Source organism: Pteropus medius, unplaced genomic scaffold, assembly GCF_902729225.1.
Source record: "Pteropus medius unplaced genomic scaffold, Ma_sr-lr_union100, whole genome shotgun sequence".
NCBI lineage: Eukaryota > Metazoa > Chordata > Mammalia > Chiroptera > Pteropodidae > Pteropus > Pteropus medius.
This window is the reverse complement of record NW_024342473.1, coordinates 708,903-718,395: the sequence shown is the minus strand read 5'-3', so window position 1 is coordinate 718,395 and position 9,493 is coordinate 708,903. Positions and strand designations below refer to the sequence as shown.

Genomic DNA, 9,493 nt, shown 5'->3' with positions numbered 1-9,493 from the left:
ACCAATGTATTGTATACTTGAAACTAATTTAAATAAATAAATTTAAAAAAGAACCCCAGCAGTCACCTAGTGGATTAGAGGAGTGTGTGTGTGTTTTGGAGGACATCCTAGTTTCCTGGAAATCAGCAGCATCCTGGACTTTCTGTCCTGAGGGAGTCATAGGTAGGCAGAGGCCAGTCACAGGATTATTTTACTGGGCAGGCTCACACCAAGTGTTCAACATAGTAGCAATTTCTGATAGGCCACATCACAGTTCTGGGTGCCTGAAAGAAAGGGGTCATGGGCTTTCCAAGAAAGTGTATTTCATAGGTCTATGATGTGGGAGGCTCAGACCAGGGAAAGATGGAGTGCGATATCATAGGAAAAGGCTGGCAGGGTTGAGGCAACACAAATAGTTGTAGAGAAGAGACTAAACAGACCCACAGAGATGGCCATCAAGGATTTAGTTCGCAAGATGGAGTTTGAAAAACAGTGCCTTAGTAGTGTGTAATTTCTCAAAAAAAGACTGAGATTTTAGAGCAAATTTTATTTAAACTGTCTTGAGAAGCATTAGACCCTGGAACTATATGGACCTTCAGCAAATTAACTTCCTTAAATCTTTTTTTTTTCATCTGTTGAACAGTGATAATAGTACATATTAACATAGGTTAGTGGTTCTCAAAATTTAACATGAAACTAGCTTGATATGCTAGTCTGAGGTCCCACCTACCAAGACTGCAGTTCAACAGCTCTGGAGTGAAAGACAGTGTCAGAGGATTGTTAGGATTAAATGAAATGTGTGCAGAATGCTCAGCACATGCCTGGCCCATGTCAGCTATTAAAATTCATAAATGATCTCTCTCTATGGGTGGACCAGACATCAAGGAGCAACTTTCCTTGGGAAACTTAATTTCCTTTCGCATCTCTGAAAAATCAAAGCTTTCTCTTCTATTTCAAAATACAAAAAGGAATTCTTATACTTTTAAGAATACTTTGTAAGTGGACAGATTTCATATTTCTCAGTTACTCCTACTACCAAGTTACAATGAGTGAATTATAAAGTGGTGTCAACAACATAACAAATCTAAAAAAGTTGTTGATGAAAAACCTGTGAAGGAGAAGGTGTGAGGTTGTTTAATACAACTTACGGTACATTGTACAATCAGTTATTTGGGGCAATGAAGTAAATAACTGCCTGGAATTGAGGCACGGTGGAAATTAATTTTCACTGGGAATACCAAGAAAAATTTCTTTCCTTGGCAAACTGATGCTTTCAACTATTTATCTCCAGTACAAAAGTGTTTAGTGTTTTTGAAATAGTAACATAGTGAAAAATTCTGAAATTGTGTCTTTAATGGATAATTTGAGTGCCTACAAATATCTATGGGTTAAATCTGTGAAAGACACTTTTTAAAGTCATGAATATTTAATATAGAACGTTCCACAACTAAAGAATGTGGACAATTTCTTGGATTTTGTTTTAACGGAATTTGTCTGTAGTAAAACGATCAATATCAGCCCATTTCATTTTCAGCTAAAGATATCTTTCATAGGTGGAAGAGTGCCCAGACAATACGAAATAAGACATGACTAGACTCTTGCTTGCTCTATCTCAGTGCAGGTCACATAGTAGGTCCTTGTCTGTACTGAAGAAATATGGAAAGTCTAACACTCAGAACAGTTAAAGGCAATTCTATGAAAACTTGCCATACCCACAGATAACATATTTGGTATTTCCTTCAGAGCAATTTCAAATGGTATCTTTTTAACAGTTTTATAAAATCAAAATACACATAATCAGCACTGGGAAAATCTTGGAACGTCTTGGTAACTAGCCTGTTGTGAGTGAATACTGCCTCCTCCAGAGGGCTAAGGTGCTGGCAACTCTGACCTTCCTTACAGCAAGACTGGCCCCTGGTGGTGGTGAAACAGATGGAATCATCATTCTGAGAACCAGATACACAGCTGTGTCCCCTCATTTTCATATTTTTCAGATCTCAGTACTTGGGGGAGAATGTTAATTTTTATTTTAATCACAGCATATATCCCCTGCCTAAAGGGATAACGTACACAAAGAATTCTGTTTTAAACTTAAGCCAACTTTCCTGGAATGAATTTATTCCTCATATCATAAAAAATTCCTTATGATAAAACTTTTCTAAATTCTGCAGAATCAATATAGTACTAGACACATTGTAAAGCCTCCAATAAATACATAAATTAAAAATTTTAACCTAAAAAAAGGAATAATTTAGCAAAATATCAAGTATTTGTCACACTGATTCAAATTTCCTCATTAAAATATTCTTAAACAGGATAAACAAGTCAAATAGTTCACAAATGCACCTTTTCATTATCCTTAAATTTTCTAATCTGAATTTTAAATAAAAGCTTAGATTTCCTAGAAAAAATTTTACTTAGAAAAAAACTTTCTGTAAAGGGCCATAAAATGTGTTAGAATTAGGTTCCTGTACTTAACTACCTTTACATGATTTTACTCCTAATTATGAATAATGTAATGTCACCAAGGGTAGCCACCCACATTGCAGATAGTTTATATCATGTAAGTTTTAAATCTGATTACGTGGCACTACCTCTAGAAATTCAGCACACTTCCCTTTTATGGAAAAAACAAAGTGTCTAATTTTTTCAAGGATTTTGCTAGAGCCTTTCAATGGGCTTTCTTACGCAATCAGAATTTGCTTCTGACAAGCTAAGCTGTGGATGAAAACTTAAGCTAAAGCTCTCTCGAGTCCAGTGAATCCATCTGTCGCGGGTTATAACTTTCAGATATCCTGTGAAAGCTCAGACTAAATACGTAGCCACTTAATTCTTAGATACTTGTAATTTCATTTTCTTCAATAAAATCATTAAAAATACTAATTCAAGTTAAAAGGCACTGTTAATCCCTATAAGATACAAATTGCTTCATGAAGGTGAACTGTATTGCCCCATTTCACATCCAAAAATCACTCTGAGCTGGATTCATTTTAATTATAAATTTCAAAGATGGACTGAATCTAAGCAAAAGCATCTGACAAATTTCTCTCCCATTCCCATGTAGTCCAATTCATATTTCTGAGCTCAGAAGCCAAAAATAACCATATATTATATACACATATATACTATACTTGTGTATATATATTAGATCTCATATACTACGTATACATAAGCATCTAAGATTTTACTCTTATTAAATGTATACGAATTTTGAAAGCTTTGTAGAATCTACCATAAACCTAAAAATTCCTAGCATGGATCAATTATATGTCAAGCAAAACTCATGTTTCACTGGTGAAGCTGATAAACTATCATGACCACATAATGTATGTGTTTTACTGCACTTATTTGGCTTTTATTACTGGACTATTTGTTGTGGAGACAAACATTTTTCTCTGAATGTGTTTTCTATCTTGAATGTCGGGGTAGATGTTCTGCCTTTTTATTAGCCTTATTTAGCACCAATGCATAGTAAATTTCAGTATATTCTGGAGCAATAAACTATAGAAACAAACTACTCAGACTCTCTGTTAAGAGTTATCCAGAACCAACCTGTTGAATTTTAAAAGTAAAAGGCTTTTACCTTTCAGGGAGAAACTGGTTGTCCCAGTGTCTAAATGAAATGCCTAATGCAAAATTTCCATAAAGCATCAAATTCCTCTTTGGACTCTGTTTTGGGATTTTACTAATTCAGAGCAAACAACCAAATTTATGATTTGATACAGGGAATTGCCTGAACAGTTCTTTAATAATACTGCCTTTAACTCCATTTTGAGCAAGAGTTGAATTTAGGATAAAATAACAGACATAGGAGATCAGTCTTTGACCGTTTTAATACACAAGCCCCAGCTCTCTGACAAGTCAATTAAGAAAAAAAGTTAAGGCACTTAAGATTTAATTCTTCTTGCGAAGGAAAGGAAACATTAACTTATGTTAAAGATGGTTGTAAATGTGGGACACCAGGCTCACACTTGTTTATATATGGACAATAGCTAGAAGTGAGAAAGGAGTTCTAAAACTTTAGATCACTGTAGAACACAATTTGGGAATAATCTGCTGATTGTTTAAATTTGCTTCAGTTGTAAAAGTTAAAATGTTCTATGTTCAGCTGATCTTTCAATAATTTGTTTACCAACAGAAGAGATGCAACGAAGGGCAAGTTTAAAAGTATACTAAATATTTTATGAGTTCCAATCTACAATATGGCATCAGTACTACCAGAATGCTGTTTTACATACAGCAAAATTCCAAACTCTAAAATTCTCATTTTCCTTTTTAAACAAATTTTGATACACCTTCAACAAATTTCTGGTGTTATATATTAAATAAATTCCAATCTTAATGGGTATTAAACATTTTATTTAAAGATTTTAAAATAAAAAACAAAACAAAACACACCAATACAGATTACATTATGATGACCAAGGCAATACTCTACATGACAAGAGTCAAAACAAAATTTAAAAAGTAAATGTACAAAGTAAAATACCTGCTATCCAATTAAGGCTGCATATACAGAAAGTGATCTGACCACATGCTTATACAAAATAAATTTTTTTCTTAGAACATCACAATTCCAACCATTCTGACTGTCAACTGCCTTATTCTTCTGATGAGTATTTTGAGAGAACTTCTGTATAATATAAAAAGAATTGTCATGGCACTTGAAGACTACAAAAAACAGAACATGATTAAAAACATATTTGTAATGCAATTACATAAAATATACACAGTGAATCTTACTAGTTAAAAAAAAAAAAGATTTAAAAACAAAAGACTACCATGAATAGTGTTTAAAACTTAACCATAGAAAAATGCTCACCATTTGTAACATTATTGATAGAACACTGATGGATTTTTTTTGAGAAGATATCTAATTTGAAGAAGTTATTTGTTCAACATTTATTTAAAATTATTGATATGAAATTCATTGCCTACCCCTTCTCAAAATGTTTTAGCATTGAATAATCTTTTCTAATATTTAACTACAGGACAAAATAAAAGAATAACTCATAGAAAATGTTTCTCAGAATGTAGTTCATTCAAAGACCTAACAGAATTCTAAGGTAGGAACAGTAATGTGCATTTTAAACTTCCTTGGTGATTATTCCACATCCTAAAATTTTAGAACTAATGCCATAGAGGAAACAGCACCACTTAAAAGCAAGATCATAAACATATTTCTTACATAAGATATCAGAATTTTCTCTAAGTTTATGGTTTGAAGTGAATACTGCTTTTTGTTTTAAAACAAGTTTCTGGTATTAAAAGAAACACATATCTCTAAAATAAATATGTGAATGTATGTCAACACTTTTCCTTTGAGGTTTTCATTGCTTTTAGACTTAGTTATTAATGAAAAGAAGTATACATGGTCAGAAACTTTGGGGAAAATTACATTTCTAATGAAATGTAGCATCCCCCTCCCCCTCAAAAAAGTTAATTAAATGCCTACAAATTTTAAATCATTCTAAGTTTAAGACTAGATAGCTTTCCCCAAAATTAAATTGTACTAAGATTAAGCAATTATATGTAATTTAGATGATTATAGTTACTTTTTAAATCCCTTTTCATAAAAAGAATACTTAAACAACAGAAGGATGCTATCACTGGCATCCCTATTCAGGGGTCTCCAACCCCCAGTCCGTGGCCTATAAGGAACCTGGCCACTCAGCAGGAAGTGAGCGGCAGGCAAGCGAAGCTTCATCTGTACTTGCAGCAGCTCTCCAGCCCTAGCATCACCGCCTCAGCTCCACCTCAGAGGTCAGGCATTAGATTCTCATAGGAGCACAGATCCCTGGTGCCAAAAAGGTCTAGGACTGCTGCTTTAAATACTACATTGCTAAAACACTAACATGAATAAAAATAATTTGAAAAACTTTGCCCCTGAAATGTATTCTACTCTGTATTACATGTATTACCTACTTAACAAAAATTCACTTAAGGACTTAGAATTGTGATGTGTGTGAGTATGTATGTATGTGTGTATGGGTATGTCCTGAATGTTTATTCATGTTTATTATTTTTCTTGGATTTCACTGATGATGCCATAAAGTGTCCAAAAATATGGATAGTGTGGTCTGAGGGAAGAATAATCATGGTTAACACATTGATTAGAAGATAAGTTTTTTTCCTGTATACTAAATTATAAGGTAAAAATAGTATACATTCTGCCTCCGCCTGATAGGTGGAATGCATTTAAAAGTTTGGTATCAATCTTTTATTTAAATCATATCACAGAAAGCAACTGTGAGATTTATTCTCCAATAAGAAATAAATATGACCATTGAAATTTTTTGTATCTATTTTAAATTTCTATTTTTTCCTTTCTATATACTCAGTAATTTTCCATTCAACTGCATCCTGGATCCTCTGAACTACATGTATTAACTAACATTCCAGTTAAAGTTCTGGCTAAAGGGACAAGCTCAGAAGCTAACCCCTTCATATATTAAAGAAATCACTTGTATTAGTTTTTTAAAAATAGCTAATGATTTGGAATCTTAAGAAAATGTCTATTATTTTTCTCAAGAAAGATCTGTATTCCCCAATTCTAAGCAAGCAATATCTTTTATTATCATTCAATTTAATAACTGTTGCCTTAAAAATCAATAATTTAATTATCCAAAGCAATGATAAAATTTACAGTTGAATTTTTAAACACAAAGAATTCAGAAACTAACAGGTAATATAACAGGTTGCTGTACTTTGAATTAATCTTTTTTCCAAAATTAACCACTTAAATGACTTACGGAAGAATGACAAAAATCATGGGAGGCTTATGATATAATCCCACCATATGCCTTAATGTAACAGATACTCTTTTTAAAAGGAGTGGTATTTCCTTCAGAAAAAAAGGACAACTTCGTTACTTATCAGTAGCCTGCTAGATTATCAGTATAACTAAATTTTAACATGATTACCTGGAAATAGTCTCAATTTTTTTTCATAGTTAAACTTAGATGTAATAATTGACTCTTACAGTCAACAACAGAAGATACTGAAGTGCTTTTCTGTAGGTGGCAAATATAATACAGTTCATTGACTCCAGGCTGGTAATGACTTTTCCATGCATTAAATGGCAACAAAAACAAAATGCACAGTTGAGAAATGAGGATCAGACGCATTCTTCTGCAGACATCAAAAGGGGATTGATATATTCAAAACCTTCAAATTCAGACTGATCAATCTTCTTTACAATATCACTGTTGAAAAAATTTAATTTTCATAATCAAGATTTCATCAATTTTTTTATTTAAGCGGTAAAATAAGATTAATACAAAAAATAAGGCTAATTTATATATCTTATGGAAAAAATATTTTATGAGTTTTTAGATTAATCCCAAAATATTATCTAGAAGACTCATGAGTACTGAAAATCAAAAAAGACTAATAAGTGAATAAGCAAGTTTATACTAAAAGGTAGTCTAAAACTGAAGACTGAGAATAAAAAAGGAGCAAGTTGTCACAATTCTAGTTAATTTTAACTATTGACCTGAACATTCATAACTACAGGTAAACATCGAGGTCTGAACTAGTATTCAATTTAGCAGTCACTTCAACGGCCAGATGGAATATGGTGAAGAGAATCCCAGAAGTTAACCGAAAGGAAAAGGCAATAGGAACAAGTAAGTACACTGAGAGACCTGGAATAAGGAGCGACCACCACAGAGAAGTAGTGGGTCGCAGGGCGTGGAGAGGTGGACACTGTTACACTGGGCTTCTACTTCAAAAGTGATCAGTGAGTAGTACTATCGAATATTTTAACACTCAAACACCATAGTGCAGAGCACAGTTAACACAGGTATAGTGCCCTTGTTCAAGGAGGGAAGGTACCTCGTACAAAAAGAAAGCTACAAGAGAAAGTAGTATCTGTTAAGTTTTAGACAGGACAAGCTAAGTCCTGTTCTAATCACAGTTCTGAAGAAAAGGGTGACTTCTAGAAATCAAAAAAGGCAGCATTCATTCCACAAACACTTACTGAACAGAATGATGAAAGATTATGCTAGGTCTGGGGAAATACAGGACATTTATTAGAGCTGGAGCACAGGAAGAGAAGGGTGTTAAGTGGCAGATGATGCTGGAAGGAAGGTAATGGCTAGCTCAAAGAATCCAGTGATGTTTACACTAAGAAGATTTACCTCAATCCATCAAAGATCAGGTTGCATTTGAGATAGCTTTAAAAGATGGGGAAAGTTTCAATAGATGCAAATGAAGGAAGAATATAGAGGAAACAGCATGAGCAAAGGTTAACAGCACACTATCAGGGAATGCTGAGTAACTGAGACTGATCAGAACATAGCATTTGTGTTAACATATAGTGAGAGATATGGCTATTAAGTCAGGCTGGAACAGATGGTGGGAGGCCTTAAATGCTAGCCAAGAGGATAGATTTTATCTTCTAGGCAATGCAGGAGTTACTAAAGGTTTCTGATTTAAGTATTTAAAGAACTGGAGTGGTACTTCATGAGATGTATAGAATGGGTTGCAAAGTAAAGAAGGAGCCCAATTAAGAGGATGGTATAATATTCTAGGTCTGATTTGGAAAAGGTCTAAACTGAGCTTATGGCAATGCAAATGGAAAAGAAGGATCTGATGCAAATGATAAAGTAAAGGAAAAACAGACATAGACTTGGCAGCTGAAGATATTTTCTAGTTAAGGAAAAGAAGGAGTCAACAGTCACTGATATTTGAAATCTGAATACAGGAATACATGCTGATGCAATGAGCAGAAAAAGGTGAATAAGAACAAGGAACTGATTGAGAACAACAGAAAAAGAGACCATAAAAGGGCATTACTTTGATTTCAGACTTAATATGTTTGAGGTGCTTATCTGACGAGCTAGGGGAGATGCTATCTGACAAGAGATGGAAATGCAGCTCAAAACAGACATCAGGGTGGGAGCTAAATCCTTTAAAAACCATCACTCATTTATTCTTAACAACAACTTTGTGAGTTAGACAATACAAGAAGAAATAGCCTCAGAGAAGTTATGTAATTCACACCCAGGTTACCCAGCTGGTAAAAGGTGGTGTCTGGATTCAAACCCTTATCTTTTGATTAAATCTAGTGCTCCTTCTGATACCTGGTGCTGTCTGAAATAATGATTTTGGTATACATCTCTCTCCTCTAGAAAGCAGTAAGCTTTTTTGTAAGATGGACCTATGTCTTGATCATCTTTGAATGTCTAGTACTTAGTGGAGCACCTTTTGCTCAATAATTATTTGCCAATTAAGCTGGGAGTCATTTAAGTAACTGGTATCCATGCGACAGGGCTGGAACAAATCTCCAAGGTACAAAGTGCATATAGCAAAGAAAAGGCTGCCATGAATAGAACCGCAGTACATTCTAGTCTCAAGGAGACAGGGCAAAAAAAGATGACAAATGGTCACAGAGATGAAGTAGAACCAGGATAGACAGTGACAACCAAAGCAAGGCCATGCTTTATAGATATCAGGGGAAATGGGAACTGATCAAAAAATACCTTAATATTTAGAAATTAAGAAGTCATTC

The 9,493-nt window shown here is 33.9% G+C and overlaps 1 protein-coding gene across 4 annotated transcripts in view; it reads right to left on the bottom strand.

Annotated features, from left to right (window-relative positions):
* Positions 1 to 4,317: 4,317 nt before the first annotated feature.
* The window catches only part of PRKCI (protein kinase C iota), a 65,453-nt gene continuing 60,277 nt past the window's right edge, over positions 4,318 to 9,493 (bottom strand). For 2 of the 4 annotated variants that reach the window (XM_039865015.1, XM_039865017.1), the window contains one exon: positions 4,318 to 7,184. In XM_039865015.1, coding sequence (XP_039720949.1) covers positions 7,097 to 7,184 — 88 coding nt within the window. In that variant the 3' untranslated portion in view covers positions 4,318 to 7,096. The remainder of the gene's footprint in view (positions 7,185 to 9,493) is intronic. The other 2 variants (XM_039865016.1, XM_039865018.1) reach the window with 1 other exon arrangement.